The 17,312-nt window shown below is 33.5% G+C and overlaps 2 protein-coding genes across 5 annotated transcripts; both read right to left on the bottom strand.

The window, feature by feature from the left end:
• Window positions 1-1,240: 1,240 nt before the first annotated feature.
• Window positions 1,241-5,657, bottom strand: LOC140765839 (protein SPEAR1-like). Of its 3 annotated transcripts, none has more exons than XM_073105099.1 (5): window positions 5,423-5,657; window positions 5,216-5,311; window positions 1,875-1,945; window positions 1,710-1,800; window positions 1,241-1,584 (listed from the first exon to the last, which is right to left on the bottom strand). In XM_073105099.1, exons 1-5 carry the CDS (start codon window positions 5,618-5,620, stop codon window positions 1,483-1,485), a joined length of 558 nt encoding a protein of 185 aa, XP_072961200.1. In that variant the 5' UTR covers window positions 5,621-5,657; the 3' UTR covers window positions 1,241-1,482. The 3 variants fall into 3 exon arrangements, with proteins under 3 accessions (XP_072961200.1, XP_072961201.1, XP_072961199.1); XM_073105100.1 differs by having other exon boundaries at window positions 1,241-1,589; XM_073105098.1 differs by having other exon boundaries at window positions 1,241-1,596.
• Window positions 5,658-13,933: 8,276 nt separating this feature from the next.
• Window positions 13,934-14,848, bottom strand: LOC140766038 (uncharacterized). Of its 2 annotated transcripts, none has more exons than XM_073105429.1 (5): window positions 14,737-14,848; window positions 14,555-14,644; window positions 14,385-14,452; window positions 14,200-14,299; window positions 13,934-14,115 (listed from the first exon to the last, which is right to left on the bottom strand). In XM_073105429.1, exons 1-5 carry the CDS (start codon window positions 14,824-14,826, stop codon window positions 13,996-13,998), a joined length of 468 nt encoding a protein of 155 aa, XP_072961530.1. In that variant the 5' UTR covers window positions 14,827-14,848; the 3' UTR covers window positions 13,934-13,995. The 2 variants fall into 2 exon arrangements, with proteins under 2 accessions (XP_072961530.1, XP_072961528.1); XM_073105427.1 differs by having other exon boundaries at window positions 14,555-14,647; window positions 14,737-14,832.
• Window positions 14,849-17,312: the final 2,464 nt, after the last annotated feature.

A 17,312-nucleotide genomic window follows, 5' to 3' on the forward strand; every position in this document is an offset into this window, starting at 1 on the left:
TTTAATAGTTCAATCAAAATCAATGATTTAAAAGGGTCATAATGGAGTTCTTGCCCAGGGATTGAATTTATATTGAAATAACCCCAGGAGGGGGAGAATTTGATTGAAAGAGTGATTTGTTTCTAATGGTGATTTTGATCTCCTTCATGGAGGCCTTACGACAATGTTGAAATCTTGGATGATTTTTTAAGAATTCTGAGCTTTAATTGATCTACTTGATCTAAATTTTTTTTTTCAGTTCTCTAAATTTTTATTAGTCAAGCGTGATTCTTAATTCAGGTTATTCTTATCTTCTCTAAAAATAAAATTATTCTTATATATAATTGAAAGGCCTTATGCTAGAGGGATATAGAATGATCAATTGACACTACAGCAACTGATATAAAAACCATCATATTCTTTTGTCACACCTAATCATAGAGTAATACTTCTACGATAAGCTAGCAATGATTTAATAAATAATACCGATTGGTTAGTCAAACTCTTTTAGTAGTTTACAGATATTATTAGGATATAGTGATCACATATCTGATTTTTCAATCAAACATATTTTCCATAATATAGTGAATATATTCACAAACTTATTTTTTGTAAGAGGATTTATTCAGCATAATAATTAGCTAAAAATGCAAACCATAAACAAAAATGGATCTGACGCCAATCACAACCAAAAATCCAGGATGAATAATGCCATATAAGTGAAAAAGGTGGCTGAAAAAGATAAAAGAGAAAAGAATATTTAATAATTTAATATCTTCAAATACCCTTCCGATCTCCCTTTTTTTTTTAAACAACTGGCTGAACTAATTTCCATCTTTTTTCTTCATATAAATCTTCCAGAGAATAAAGGAATAGTTTTTTTAGTGGTTCTTATTTTGTTTTTAAGAGAGAAAAATAAAGGGAATAGTTTTGCTGAAACAAAGGTTAAAAAGAAAAAATGTCTTTTTATCCTCTCTTTCAATTCTTCATGGTTTATTAAAAGTTAATAAAATAATTTTCAAAGAACAGAAAGATAAACTCGATTGGATACTTTTAGGGCTTGATCATATATTACCGCAACATTGAGACACCAAATGGTCAGTTAACGGAAAAATAATTAAAGGAAACTTCTTAATAGATAAGGTATGATTACTTTTGTGCTTATTAAATTTTTGATATTCTTTCTGCAGATCATAAATGAGACTGGAATCACAAAAGAAATTCTGATGAAGCAATTAATTACAAAGTTAGGAACTAAAACATTGTTTAGCACTAAAAGAAGTTCATGATGTAACTTGCATGGGAATACTATGAAATGAATCCAGTCATCCACTCAAAGCTATAACTTAAGCTCTAAATCTAGTTCTTGTGAGTCGCTCGAATTGGAGGTCTGAGTGATTGCACCGGTAGAAGAGCATATAAAACACTGTTTAGCAATAAAAGAAGTTCATGATGTAACTTGCATGGCAATAGTATGAAATGAATCCAGTCATCCACTCAAAGCTATAACTTAAGCTCTAAATCTAGTTCTTGTGAGTCGCTCGAATTGGAGGAGGTCTGAGTGATTGCACCGGTAGAAGAGTATATTTCGTCCCGTTGCTTATTCTGCACTGAATCCTAAAGAGTGAGTTCCAATGACAATTGAATGTTATTTGGAAATAATAAATTCTTAAGAAGATACATTAATTATTTAGGTTGACATAGAAAAAACAAAAGATTCCGTGTATCACCTCAGTGGCTTGTGGTATAAGTGATAGAGTCACAGAAGGTCCGAGGAAATTATCAAGCAACATCATCTCATCGCCATCGTTAGTGAATGATCTGAAGTTTTACAGTAGGTTAGAAGAGGGGCATGAAAATATGGTGAGTGATCAGTAGAGGGTACATATAATCACCTGAATGTTGCACTAGAATAGAGTACTCCACTGTACCTAATATTTGCTGTTGCAGTCTCTTGAAAACGAATCTAAAAAACATAAATATTGCATGCATGACTTGTGTGAAGTGATCATAAAGGTACTACGATCAGCAATATTGAGAAGATTGACAAACCTTGGCATTTTATTATATCGGCTGAAAAATATTTAGACGCAATTTAACACTTGTAGGTTTTATTTCTACTAATATAATTGACAAATTGTATCTCAAAATATAATTTTTATTTATGTAATGTGTCTATATTTTATATATAATATATGCAAGTTAAGAGATGTTTAAAGTGGAAGATTAATTTTAAAGTTAAAGTATTTGAAACAATTTTAGAATCTTCGTTGAAGTGCTCAAATGGTATTATAATGGTTAAAGTAGTATAAACAATACTCAAAGGCACATAAACAACAACTTTGCATATTCAACTGTTCGATCGGACCATCGGGTGTTCAAACGTATTTTCTTGAGACAGAAGAAAATAATAGGCGTTTGAACGGGCTCGCGGTCGTTCGAACGACCTTGGCTCATTGGACTTAGATTTTGGTTTACCTCTATTTATCTTATCCCTAAAAGAATTCATGGAAAACCTTTAAAAAGATATTTATCTTATCTCTAACAATATAAAATGATTTAATATAACCTTAGGAGGCAGGGTCGTCAAGTATTAAATTAAAGATATTTTTTGGAGGTCATTAGATATCACCTTTCTGTTTTAGACGGAACGTGTTGAATCATTCTCAACTTTACTTATATTCTTAGGATAATCCTCTTTTTAAACTACTACTATTTTCTACAATGACCTATTGAACTATATTTTAGTACACAATAATTCCTTGAACTATTTTTTAGTATACAATAATTTATTGAACTATCAAAAATATCTCACCATCTCAATGCTATAGACAGAATCAGGAAATGACTAATTGTCCCTCTATTTTAATCAACATAAATTTTTCTTGAGTTGCATATGAAAATAGTGAACAAAAATCTAATAGAAGAGGTGGGATGAGATAATTTGATAGTCTAGAGAGTATATGTTACCAAAAATTAGTTCAGAGGTTATTACGAAAAACAATAATAATTCACGGAATGGAAAGAGAATTATCTATATATTCGGTTCATGACATTATACAACAAATGCTAATGTATATATTATCGTAATAACACTCATAGCTTAATGCCGCAAAATATATATTTTTATCTACACTTGTTATTGAAGGCTATTAAATATAAACTTTACTTAAATGTCAATAAAATAAATTGAAAATATTTGCATGCAAAAATTATACTAAACAAAAAAAAAGATTAAAGTCCAATCAACTTACTCAAAAAAAAAAAAACAAAGAAAAAAAAAGAAAAACCCTAAAACAAGCGAGCATGTAATGACCCATGCTCCCCTCAAAATAATTATCCAAACGACATCATTTTTAAAAAAATAAATTTCAGAAAATAAAATTTTTGTATTGCAAAGGTTTGAGTTTTTGATATCTCAAATTACTCATAAAAAACTACTAAATATTTCAAGTTATAAAAAAATTTAAAGTAATTTTAGTTAATACATTTAAAATTTTAAATTGACTAATGGAAGAAGTCCGACTCATTATAAAATCAATATAGATTAGATGTGCAAATATAAACATTATTATATTATACAATAAGTGGTTTTATCATATAAAGGTAGGAAAAAGAATAGCCAATTATAGTTTCTCGTTAGTTCTCTCTAATAAAGCATTAAAATATATGAGTAATTTCAATACATAACTAACTGTAAAAGGAAGCACTAAACTGAAATCAAATTAATCTTAGATCACACTCTCATTTCACTTCAATCCATCTTTTTAATTTTTCTCTTTTTTCTCGTTTTTATTATTTGGCATGGTACTTTGGTGCAACGATAGATTTCACACAAAACACTTTCACACAGTACTTTGGTTCAATGATAAAAACTAAACTAAAATAATTCCCTTTTTTTTGTTATTATGTCTATTTCCTTGTGATGCAAAATTATTAAAAAGCAAATACTAGTAATTAACGATAAATTAGTATACAGTGTCAAACTGAATACTTTCAAATGAGTTTCATACTAATTATATGGTAATCCATTTCATTAATTTATTATGAAGGCGAAACTAAGATAAAATGTCAAATAGGGAAGATCACCTTAACGAGATACATGTCTAATGGACATTGCATAAAATAGTGCTCACACTAAGACAAAATCATAGTAACTAAAATGGAAAGATAAAATAAGTCCAAAAGTGAACATGACACTTAGAGAGAATATATAAATGCTCACAAAAGTGACTAAGGCTATGGCATGAACTCTATAAATTGACGACTTAACTTATTATCTTAATAATCATTAGCGCATCAATTTTACATTTTCTCTTTTCTTCATTTTCAAGATATGTAAATAAAAATAAAAATTAGAAACACTATATAATCAAATTAATCGGTCCTAAAACTACACGAATTTTTATGTAGAAAACCTCTAAACTAGGGTAAAGAAACCATTGATCCTTTTTAAGATCAAATCAATTATTAAATAACTATAACAGTTATAAAAGATAGAGTTATAGATCCCATGTCAATACTCATGTGACTATATCTAAAAGGTGCTATTCGCTCTAACCACTGATATATTGATCACTTCCTTTAATTGATTCCTAACTTCAGTGATCTTTAAAATTGATGTTTTCATCTGACCTTGAGATGAAGTTTTTTAAGATCTAAATCAGATGGGATAATAAAAACTATAATCAACATGTTTCATCATAGAGCCTCCCAAAATTGTGATATAATCTCTAAAAATTATACTAAAGATGATAGAAGAGATATCCACCATGTAGAGTCCTAATAGCCTCAAAGTGTCTCCACAAAGTAAGCAGAAAGCATAGAATTTGTATGTGCCTTCTAACGCAAAATGCATCCAAATGGTTGATATCAAAAGTGACTTTATTTTTAAGTTTTGTTCGTAGAGTAGTTAGAACTAATCTTTTTCTAACACCCGTGCATAAAACATATTTCTCTGACTTTTTTGTTAAAACCACTTTTAATGTAGTTAAGAGTCACTGTCTTTCTCTCGAAACTCTACATAATCCATCATCCGATCTGTGCATATGTTCATACAGAAGCTCTAGACAATTTTGCACAGTTAGATTATTTTGAAACATATTGTCACTAAAACCTTACATTAGCCTAAAATATCATCTATTGCAATTCTATAGTCTTTACTTTTGGAGGAGCTCTCTTTTCAGTAAGATGACGAAGATCAGGTTGAGACATACCACTGAAAACTTTAACATACCATGTGTGGATGGTCGCCAAAGAGGCGAGATGATCCAGCATTGATTGAGGAAGAAGTTGGAGATGATTGAGATGTTAAATGCACTTTAATGTCCTCCTGTTTTGATAAATATGAAGAGTTCATAAGTAATAAAATCCATATATATATATATATAGAGAGAGAGAGAGAGAGAGAGAGAGAGAGAGAGAGAGAGAGAGAGAGAGAGACCTTGTTAATATCACTTTGGAATGAAGAGGAAAAGGAGGGGTAAAAATATCCAGCCATCATTTGATTGTGGAGCCTAATCTTTTCTAACTTCGCCACTCCGAGACCTCTTCGGGGTTGCTTTGGCTTCTCCAAGTAGGCCTTCTTTCCCCTCCTAGAGGACTCAGAACTTCCATCAACAAAGTTGCTACTGCTGCTCATCTTTTACTTGACAAATTAAGCACCAAACCTCGTGGAGCTCTGTAGCTATAGAGATGATCAGAGTGAGTGAGTGAGAGAGAGAGAGAGAGAGAGAGAGAGAGAGAGAGAGAGAGAGAGAGAGAGAGAGAGTGGGAGAGAGAGAGAGGGAGAGAGATGTAGTTAGCAATACTGCTGTGAAGCATGTGTTTGAGGTGACCATATTGTGTTGGAGTTTAGTGGTAAGTTTAACAAAAGATGATCCTATCGACTTTTATCCGGACATGGTGCATGCTTAGAGATGGATTTGATACATTTCTGTTGGCACAAATACTAAAAAATCATATAAATATAACCAACCAATTAATGCTTAATATTTCTAAAATATTTTTACTTATTTGCGATTTATACCTCCATTTTTAAAATTCACAAATTGCATCCTTCATTTACCAAATATATACAGCAGCTATCTCTATCTCACACTACAAATTTAATGTTATAACTCAAGAAGAGGTGTTGTAATACTTATCTATTTATTGATCACACCTCGGTATTGGAAAGAACTCAGTAGAGAAATAAAGTATTCACCTTAATTGAGGAAAGCTTTTTAGGAACCAAAGCTGCATTTTAGAGCTACGTTCAACATTAAGCATTACTCTTACTTCCTCCCAACAAAATGCTAATGATATAACTGTTATATGTGAGGGTCATCGAGGCAAAAGTATCAATTTTGAGAGTCACTGAAGTTGAGAATCGATCACCAAAAATAATATATTACGAGTATGAACAGGAAAGGCCTTATAAATATGGTTTTGGGGATTGATCCGCTATCTTTGAGTCCATCTTACTAGAGTTATATATGGATTGGTTGAATCCTAAATAACATCCATAATTTTTTTCTCTAATTCTGGGTTATTTTCATGTAAAATTCATATGTTTGTGATTGTTTTTCTGTGCTTATTATTCTATATTAATTTATTATTATAGCGTGTGCTAAAACAATCACCTAGGGTTTATATTTTTTTCAACGTCATATGCAATGGTTTTACCCTCATAATTGAACCAATTATAAAATCTATGTAATAGTTCCAGAATGAATTTATTGATCATCTACTGAGTCTCATGAATACATTTGTAATTAGATCTTGCTTGTTGAACCAACGATGTACTGCTTTCGGTCTTAGTAGCTTTTGAGACTATTTCTTTAGTTTCAGTGCCCCTCAAGATTTTTTTTATTATTCAAGAGCCCGTATGTTATATATGGGCTAGACAAAGAGCCAACACTCCTTATATACAGCACTTAGGCTATATTAAATTTTAGCTAATATAGTAGGTAGTCTAATTTAGGTTTTAAACTGTGTATTTCGTCGAACTATTGCTCAAAACTAAATATCATCGAAGCCTACTTCAAGCTGTCATGCTGCCAAGCTACTTCTCCAAGTTAACCACATCACCAAACCATCAACTGAGCCAAATCACAAGCCATTAGATTACCAAACAATTTTCTTCATAATTATTATTTAGGGTTAGAATCGATCTTATGACTTTCTTATATAGGAAAGAGTACCTACTAACTCTATAAGAGTTAGTTGGTAGTGACTCTCGAAGTTGATGCTTCCATCTTAATAACTCTCAAGAGAAACCTTTTATCATGCGGTGAAAAATAGAATCTCAACAAAACAATTCAGCTCATTTCACAGAAGTTCGGTCTCAAGTACTTTATAAATCATTTGATTACCTGAGCCAACCACCGAAGCTAGCTAACATCAATAGTACTAAACATGCTTTTTATAAAGATTTTGATGAAGATAAAAGGACCTTGCAAGGAATCTAGCTTAGTGCTCGAGCCCGAATAATTAGCTTCTTCATTTAAGAAACAATCTTTCGATATTGACTTGATCTTTAAACAACTTCAGTAGCAAGCTTTTCCCCTTTCTTGCCTTACATATGACTCAAAGAATGTTTTACGATCTTTTTTTTCTGGTTTTTGATAGATCATGAACTACTAAATTAGGCTAGCTAAAGTTGCTTGATCTTCTAAAAATGAGTTCAAATTATACACATAAAATATTTTGATAAAAAATTTATCTAATATTAATTTTAACATATATGAGAGAAGTTAAACTCATAACTTTTATTATGAGCCGATAAGATCCAACCATTGAGCTTTCGACCGATTATATATGAAGATTGTATTTTTCACCGGCCATCGCAACTTTCTAGATTGAGCAAGATTTTTATTTTATTTTTCTCACATATGACAACAGAAGATTTAGGATGCCTTTTTTTAAAAACTGTACTAATTTTGAAAGTTTTACTAGAGAAACAATCAGGTTTGTCATCTTCATAAGACTACTTATGACCTAAAAGAGGGGTGCAATTATACTGCCCTTGACTTACCCAGGTCTGCTAAAGGTTGGACACCGGAAGGATTTGGCTTTTATCTTATATCATAACAATGCAAACAAAGAGCCGTACCTCCATGGGAGTGTCCTCTTCCTCATCGGCATATTTACAAGTTAGCTATCTCTTTTTCTTTTTAAACCATTAATGTAGGAGCAGTGATACAATACATACAAATGAGTTGCTGAAGTAAGATTCTGTCCTTAGATCTTTCATGACCTAAAATTGACATTTTACTTTGTATCTAATTAGCCCTCACAATCTAATCATGCAGCAGTTTTCTTATATATACCTTAATATCAAAAATTAACTATCTAGAAAATTAAGTTGATTTTGACTCCTAGGATCACAAAAAAGAGAATCAAATAAAGGAATAATTTCACTTAGATTTACTTGAACTATTACTATTTTACACATACACTGTTCGAACTTTTTTATTTTTAACGTATACTCTCTAAACTAAAAAAAATGTCTATATATACTTATTTGAACTAAGAAAAAAAATAATTATACAGGCCTCTAAAGTTTTTAGATTAGGAGGTGAATGTGGTAAAAAAAGTTTAGAAAGTGTATACATAGAATAGTGATATTTTAGGAGGTTTAACTCCAATTTGGGTCACGCTAACCACTATTTTCGGTGATTGTTATAAAGTATCATATAATTTCAGTCATTAGATGAAGAGAGAGAAATTAGAGATATGTATTAAATTATTTGTTTTATGTAAAAGCATAATCTCTCATGATAGGGGGTAATTGGGTCAAGCTTTTTATTCAAACTTGGTTTGAATTGATCAATTTCAATTCAGACTTGTTTCGAGTTCCAGCTTGAGCCTATTTCAAGCTGCTTGATGAGAAAATCCAAGCCTATGCCAAATAAAGCCTGAATGAAGCTCAAATTACGCTTTAATCTACCTTGAATTAAATCTTCTAGATTGATCTACACTTTTCTTATTTACTGTGGCAAAAGTGGTGGTAAGTGAAAGATTTAGGCTAATCTTAACAAATAACCAACGGAAATGCTACTAGTTTTATTGTGCATTTTATTATTAATATTGTGTGATACATCCCATCTCCTAAAGTATATATTATAAGATTTTTTTCATTGGTATTATAGCATACCTAAGTATCCACGTTTATATTTTCAAAGTATATAAAAAGTAAAGCACAATAAAACCTTGATAGTACACTAAGTCATAGCTTGATCTCTCCGATCACGTGTCATAGATGAATAATTCAACTTTTTCAATGCTTTAGGACCATTCTCTCATGCAGCGCAAGTACTCAATAATATTTTTATGGGAGGAAGTCACTGATCTAGTGGTTTTCATTTCACATGATTCTGAGGTCCGACTGAAAAGATAAAATTAAAATAATAAAGAAAGGTTAAAATTAGACAGATTGGTAATTATCCGACGTTGCGATGGTCATCAGAAGGTAGCGGACGACCAATGGTAGTGGTTGACGATCGTAAGGTAGGGTGGCTCGTGTAGGTGATGGTGGATAGGATTTGAAGATAGAATTAGGATTTTAGCTTAGATCTAATCCTAAGAAAATAAATATTTATAATTAATTTACTTCTACTCTTAGATTATCTTACTCTTACTCCTAAGATAAACTTAAAACCAAAATAATTTCTCAATGTTTGGATACTTGGATGATTAAATAAAGGAGTTCAGCCTATCTATATATAGATGTTGGGTATAATGAGTCATACTATGACTAACTCTAAAGGCTAACTAGACTCGAATTATGACTTGCCTTATAAGCTTGCATTACTTAATTGGACTTTCTTAGAGGTTTTTATGACTTAACATAACTTGCCTTTTGAGACTTACATAACTTAACTAGACTTTTCTTAAAACTTACATAAGAGATAAGTATAAATTAATTAAAAGATAAATAAATTTAATCTATCGAGCCCAATGTCCTCATAATGCAATCTGATCTGACCCGGTTTGTATCAATCCATCACGCTTCTGACCACCTTACCCTAATGGTGTCTATGGTGATTTTTATACCTTCTACTGCTCTCGAACTACATGTCCTCAATCTTTATGTGGGTCTCGTTTGCCACGTGGAGGAAGGTCCCATGGTGGGTTTTGCTCTAGGGCCCACTAATTCAAGCCATGGTTTACCCTAACTACAGGAGGCTTAGGCCAAAACCTAGCCTTAGGCGATTTGAGCCGGGGTTAGTGCATGCAGTTTAGGCCATGGTTTAACTACGAGTGGTTTGAAGGCGCTAGGCGTAATGGTTGGGGCCGATAGGGGCTAGATCACCACCGACGGAAAGCTAGGATTTTTGGCCCTAGCTTCCACCTTGGATGGGAAACCCAACATCGCGACTATTGCCAGGGGTTGCTCTGGCATTGCTATGGTGGAGGCCTCCATCTATAGGGATGGAGAGTGTTCCACCGCAGCTAGAGGAGGCGTGGTTGTTGTAGTTTGCGGCTCCCCTCCACCTCTCTTATGAATGGAGTTTTTAGTCGTGGCTGAGTTGATTCTATCGTGACCAGCAATGCTGGTGACACTGGATGGTGTTGGGCTGCTACAAAGCATAGCCAAGCTTGCCGGGTCATTTTTGTGGGAGAAAGATGCCTCTAAATCTGAGCTACATTTGGTCAATTGGGACACCTCTATGCACTCTAAATATGAGGGGGGGCCTCTCCATTAGGAATCTTAATCTTACTAGATCTTAGATGTGGACAAATGCCTTCAAATTTCTGAACAATCCTAATTTGGCTTGGGTCCAAATCATGAAGCACAAATATTTAGCGCTCAACCCTTGGGCTGCTAAGGTCAAACCTGGCTCCTCATGGGCTTGGCGTGCTTTGTGGAAAGCTGCCAAAGGCCTCTGGCTTGGCCTTCATTTTCTATTGGGTCTGGCTTTGCTACTAGCATTTGGGAGCATCCTTGGGTGAAAAGTATTCCTCTCAATCACTGGGTTCTTTTGGTTAATCCTTAGGTGTTGCCTCCCAGGGTGCATGTTAGTGATATGCTCTTGGGAGGCGGCGTCTAGTACGAGTCTCTTATCTCTTCCATTTTAGATAGTGCTACTGCAATCTTAACCAGACCACTTTCGGTTGGCCTTTCGAACAGCTTAGATTGCTAGATTTGAGGGCATACGCTATAGGATACCCTTAAGACTTCAACTTTCTATTCCTTCCTTTGAGGGCCTACTAAGTCTCACTGGGCTAAAATTTGGAAGCTCTTAGTCTTGCCTAAAATTGAAAATTTTATTTGGAAGCTGTTGAATGGTAAGATTCCTGCTAAAGTTCATTTAAGGCATCTTAATATTGATTTTGAACCTTTATATCCCTTATATGGACTAGAGGAAGAAAGGATCTCTCACCTTTTCTTCAGATGTCGCTTTGCCTCTGAGTTGGGGAGATCTTGAGTTTCTTCTCTTTGAAACTCTTCTTGTCAATTTGTTAGATTTGGAGGTTCCTAATACAAACTGGCTTGACCTGATTCGAATCAGTTTCTAGACCAAAATTTGTATGGAACTTTCAAAAGATTTTTTAGTAGATCTAGTTATTGAATTGATATGAACTTTTGATAAGTTGTGTAGCCCTTGAAAAGATCTTTCTAATGAATATAATTTTTCGCATGTTGGATTGCTAGATTAGAAGATAATTTTAGAAAAGTAAATGAAGGTTAGACGGTCAGCTTTGATACCAATGTTACGAATCAGATCTGGGCCGATCTGAAGATAAGAAAATTATAAAAAGTTAGGTGGTGGTAGCCTCGGAAGTTAGAGTTATAATTGAACTAGTTCAATTATAATTTATCTAGTTCCACATAAATCAAAGATCGAGATAAAAAGATATAAATAAAATAGTAAATCAAGATTAGAATAAAGCATATTGGTAAATATCCGATGTTGCGACGGTTATCGAAGGATAGCGGATGGCCAAGGGTGATGGTGAACGACCATAAGGTACGATGGCTACTAGAGGAAGATGATGGCTAGGGTTTGAAAGTTGGAGAGATTCTATGATTACAATCTATTACTAGAAAAACAAGAATGATGTAACAACTATAGTAAAACAGTAAATATGATAATAATAAAATAACTAAACTCAATTATTTATCAATGATTGGATACCTGAATGCTAAACAAAGAAGCCCAGTTCCCTATATACAGAGGTTAGGTACAATGAGTCATACTCAGACTAGTCATAAAGGTTTATAGGACTCAAATTAGGACTTGTCTTAGAGACTTATATGACTTAATTAGACTTGTATTAATGGCTTACATGACTTAACTAAACTTATCTTAAGGGCTTATATAATTATAAATAAATTCAAAAATAAATAGGCTCAATCCATCGAGCCTAATATCTCCATGATACAATCTGTATCAGCTCCTCACAGTTTGCTCTAATGATGTGCTATGGTCGAGGCTTCTCAATCAATTGGTTGAAGTTGACTGCCAAAGCCTTGTTCTAGCTCTGGGTGACAAAATGCCAACCCCTACGTGCATCAACTACCTCATTGATGATTCCAAACTCGAATCGCTGGGTTGAATATCATCAATGTTCACTTCATCTACCGTGAGGCCAATAGTAATGAAGATAGGCAACCATCTCCAACTACCAATTACTCTGCTTTTTCTTGGGAAGGTTGCATCCCCACTGTTTGTAATTCTCTCTATACTTGGAAACGATTCTTATCACTTATGGAAACCTTTCTCCTTTTGAGGTAATCAACTACCTTTCTACTTGAAAAAAAAATGGTCTCCTTGCAAGTATTGGAAACCCCAAACCCATGAAATTGAATTATTATAGAATTCTAGTTTCTCTGAATCCAATGTTCAAACTCGAATGAGATTTGATTGATCCCAAAATAATTGAATGAATTTCAGCAAGTACAATGAATTCTGATAATTTGATGTTAGCTTTAAGTTAAATTATTGACGTCTCATAACTAAGGGTCAAATATCAAAATCAAACATAAGAAATAAAATCCAAACTCATCCAAACGATGATATTAGATGGGATTCATCTCAATTATTATTTTCCAAAAAATTAAACTAATTTCTAAATGTAATTAATTGAAATCCATTTGGAATTGTTTAGACATTCTCTAAGTAAATATGTGCTAAGTATTACTAATAAGATTATAGTCCCAGATTAGAAAGAGAAAAAAAGTAAAAGAGTTTAAATAGATACTTGGGTCTTCACCTAATAGCTTCTTTTAGGTTGAGCTGGAATCTAAAGCTTGTATCGAACTTAGTTTCATTTAGTGGATTCGGCAAACCTTGACTACTCTAAAGTGGGTTTGATGCGGCCAATTTTAATGGCTTTCATGGACATGAGAGATCTTGTGGATGAGTCTTTGTAATGCAGTAGTGTTAGAGTAGTGTGACTAGTGGAGCTAAAAAGGGCTCAAGAACCTAGGAATTAGTGTGTAAGCTCTGTTACACTTGATTGAGCATGGGTCCAGATTTAGGATAATGATGTGTGGAAGCGGCACAGCCGGACGAGTAAGGTTTGTGATGACTCATGAAAAGCAATTAATAGCATTGAAGAGCTAAACTTTTGAGACCGATCGACCAAGTATATTGGATTAAGAATAGTAGATTGGACTCAGAGTGAGAGCTATTGATATTGGGTTCATACATAAAATAGCTCAAACTATCTCTCCAGCAATATGGTAATTGATTTTTATCTGAAACTTTGGGCACTTGTATCTGGAGAAGAATAGAGGGCGTCATTTTGATGAGGAACTGAGAAAATTTTGCAGCAGTCCAATGAAATATTTCTGGACAAATTCTGTAGAACTACTTCATATTGATTGAAGAACAAGTTATACTTGGTCAAATACCATCTAATTTCTTATTCTGTAGAACAAGAATAAGAAATTATGCTTGCTATGCTATAAATCATGAGGAGAACTCATAAAACACTGATAAAGAAGTATATATATTACACGAGAAACTTTTCTGGCAAATTAACGAGCTTGTGTGCATTGAGAAGAAGAAATACTACGAAACATCATAACTTAAGTTCTAAATCTAGTTCTTGTGAGTAGCTTGAATCAGAGTTCTGACTAGTTGAAACTGCTGTAGAATTCGAACAACATCCAACTTGCCGTCCATGCTTCTGCACTGAATCCTGAAGAACAATTCAAGTGTCATCTCGTAGTACAAACGTTCAGAAGGAATACATACTACGGCAATAGTATAGAACTATGCAAACCTCCAGAGTTTGAGGTGGGAGCGGTAGGAGTGGTAGAGTAGTAGCTGGCCCTCTGAAACCATGAGGCAGCAACAACTCTTCGGTGTCCATAGCTAAGAATCTACATGTAATTAACCACATATTAAAAGATAATTATATCTGATAAAAAGTATGGTTTGCAATTATCTCGTGCATGTAATAATAACCTGACAGGTGAGCTAGAATGGCCTCCAATATATCTGAAATGTCGCGTTACATTATCTTGAAATCTCATCTAGAAACCATATGAATTTGAATCAGTAATACGAAGCTTTCAGAAAAGATTAAGCAATTAGGTGAAGTCCCAAGAGTCTAATGCGAGGTGGTTTTGACATACCATGTGAGGATGGACGCCAGAGAAGGGCATGGTTGTGATTGAAGAAGGAGCTAGAGATGGTGCAGATGCCATATCTCCTCTCATGTCTTCCTGCTTTAATGAGCTCTAATTAATCATATAAATGTGGAGAACAAAGAGGCCAAAACAACACACAGATATATAACGAGATCGAGAGAGAAGACCTTAATAGAATCACTTTGAAGAAGTGGAGATTGGGAGGAGGGAAGATAAGTCTCCATCATTAGATTTTGCAGCCTAATCTTCTCCAACATGGCGACTCCAAGACCTCGTTGGGGTTGCCTTGGCTTCTCCAAGACACACTTCTTCCCCTTCCTAGAAGACCCATGTCTTCCACTTTCGAAGCAAAAGGCATCAAAGTTGCTTCTGACCATATCTGCGTGTGTGCATGAGAGAAAAAGATACTTAGATTATATAAAAGGGGTTCTTTCCAGAAGGAATTAATCACTGCTGAAATAATAACACTCTTTGAATATAATGATTGATCGTTATACTCTTATAGATATGTAGTAGTACAAAGTGGGTTAATCAGTAGAGCTACATACAAATAATCTAAGATCGATACGACCGTGTACTCAGATTCTTTGCAATATAGAAAGCATCAACTACGTATATATGGTGTACCAATTCAGCAAGGGGTTATGGATATATCATGGGAATAAAACAACAACGTTTCCTAATTAGGATTGATGCATATCTGGGAGAAGTACGAAGAAAGCTCCATGGGAACGACAAGTACAGATCACAAGTGGAGGCTGGTCTCGTAGGAACTAGTATTAATTAGTTTAAAATCTTCATTAATTATTCATTACGGCAGGTGTCTCCCCCAAGTGGATGATGCTTTATTCTTTATATAAGAGAATTTGACAAATAAACCCCCTGCCTTAACCAAAAATCAAAATCTCTCTTTAGAAGAAGTGAAATAAGCTAGATTTAAAGAAATTGTGTGGTTTTAGGGAATTAAAAAGAAAGAAACTAACTGTTATTACTCCATTTTATTTGGTAAAAGCTTAGGGTCTTATTTATAGTTTTCTTTTTAAACAAGCCAAGTGGATGCTTAATGCTCTCATCCCATATGCAATTAATGTGAGGGTGGTTTGAGTAATGTTTGTCGTCGAGCTTATCATCTTATATCGTATTATAGGCGACTAGTTGACGTGATTTAATTTTTAGTTTGTACCAAATAATTTGGTTAGTTAGTGTTTAGCATTTCCTTTGAGAGATTCTATCTAGTTGTATTATCTTTAAGTGAGCTGGATTATTTTGGAATCAAGGGTTAGGGCCAGATATATTTTGGACTTTATTATTACTATTAATTACTATTATTTTATTAGATTATTTTGCTTTTAGAAATAAAGAACTGGCATGGTACATTGCATCTTATAAATATATATGCATCGAGTACCTGTCGCTTATTTCCACATCTTCCTTTTCTAATTGTTTTTTATATTTTTAATGTATAATCTAGTGACCATTTTTTTTTTTTTTGGTTTGACGAACAGGACTTCTGCTCTGTTTCAATGTTAGAAAATTAATCTAGTGACGTGTATTTAAAGATAATTAGGGCTAATTATAATTCGACTCTATGAATTATCACTATTTTTCATATACATTTTTCCGAACTTTTTGTAGCACATGGATCATTTGAATCTTCTGTTAGATTTTCGTTGCCCTTTTTCGACTATAAATTTATGTATAAATCACGTGGGCGACTGTATGATATGTTTATTCTTACGTTGCGGAGAAAAATAAAAAAAGAAATTTTCTAGCACCTCATAATGCATCTCAGAGATTGACAATACCGAGATGAATTTCTTATTTACAATACTAATACTTAGCTGATGTTCTAGGTTCAGGGCCCAGTCGATAAGCTTCCTCTATGTTGGTAAAATGAACAGCGAGAAAATGTTATTTGATATTATTGCCCAAGTGGGCCTTATAATATGCAATGGTCTATTGGTCAGACTCAAAAATGTTTCTTCTAATGCTTAATTCATGAAAGCAATTTGTATAGTCATCAACAGAACTGTTGCCTTAATGGAGTGCTAAGAATAATTAATACATACTCTCCTCATAGTTAATTGAAAAAATACTTTTCTTTCAGTTTCATCTCCATTTAATCTCAAATAGTAGTGGGTAGCTGACAAAGGCGAAATAGTTGATCTTCCGAGTGCTGCCATCATACATGCGTTTGCCCTTTGATTTTTCAGCTTCATGAACAGAAATCTAATTACAACTAGTATTTATATATCAAGAACCCGATCCGGAATGATATGAATATAAGAAAATTATGATATTTTTTATGAGTGGTATAGCTTCTTGAGTTAGAGTTTTAATGATTTTAGTTTACGTGATTCCGAGGTTGGAATAAAAAGATAAAAATAAAACAGTGAAAAAAATAACAGAATTTGATAGATCGGTAATTATCCGGCGTTGCGGCGGTCATCAGAGGTTGGCAGATGGCCAAGGGTGGTGGTGGATGGCCATAAGATACGGTAGCTCGTGGAGAAAGATAGTGGCTGGGTTTTGGAAGTAGAATTAGGGTTTTATGTTAGATCTTCCTAGAAAAATAAACGGCTACGATTAATTTACTTTTACTCCTAGATTATTTTACTCTTACTCCTAAGATAAACTTAAACTTTAACTTAAATAATTTCTCATTGCTTGAATACTTAAACAAAGGAGCTAACCCCTCTATATATAAAGGTCGAGTACAATAAGTCTTACTCAGACTAGTTTT

The sequence above is a fragment of the Typha angustifolia genome, chromosome 8 (assembly GCF_048772165.1).
Source record: "Typha angustifolia cultivar Huaian chromosome 8, ASM4877216v1, whole genome shotgun sequence".
Classification (NCBI taxonomy): domain Eukaryota; kingdom Viridiplantae; phylum Streptophyta; class Magnoliopsida; order Poales; family Typhaceae; genus Typha; species Typha angustifolia.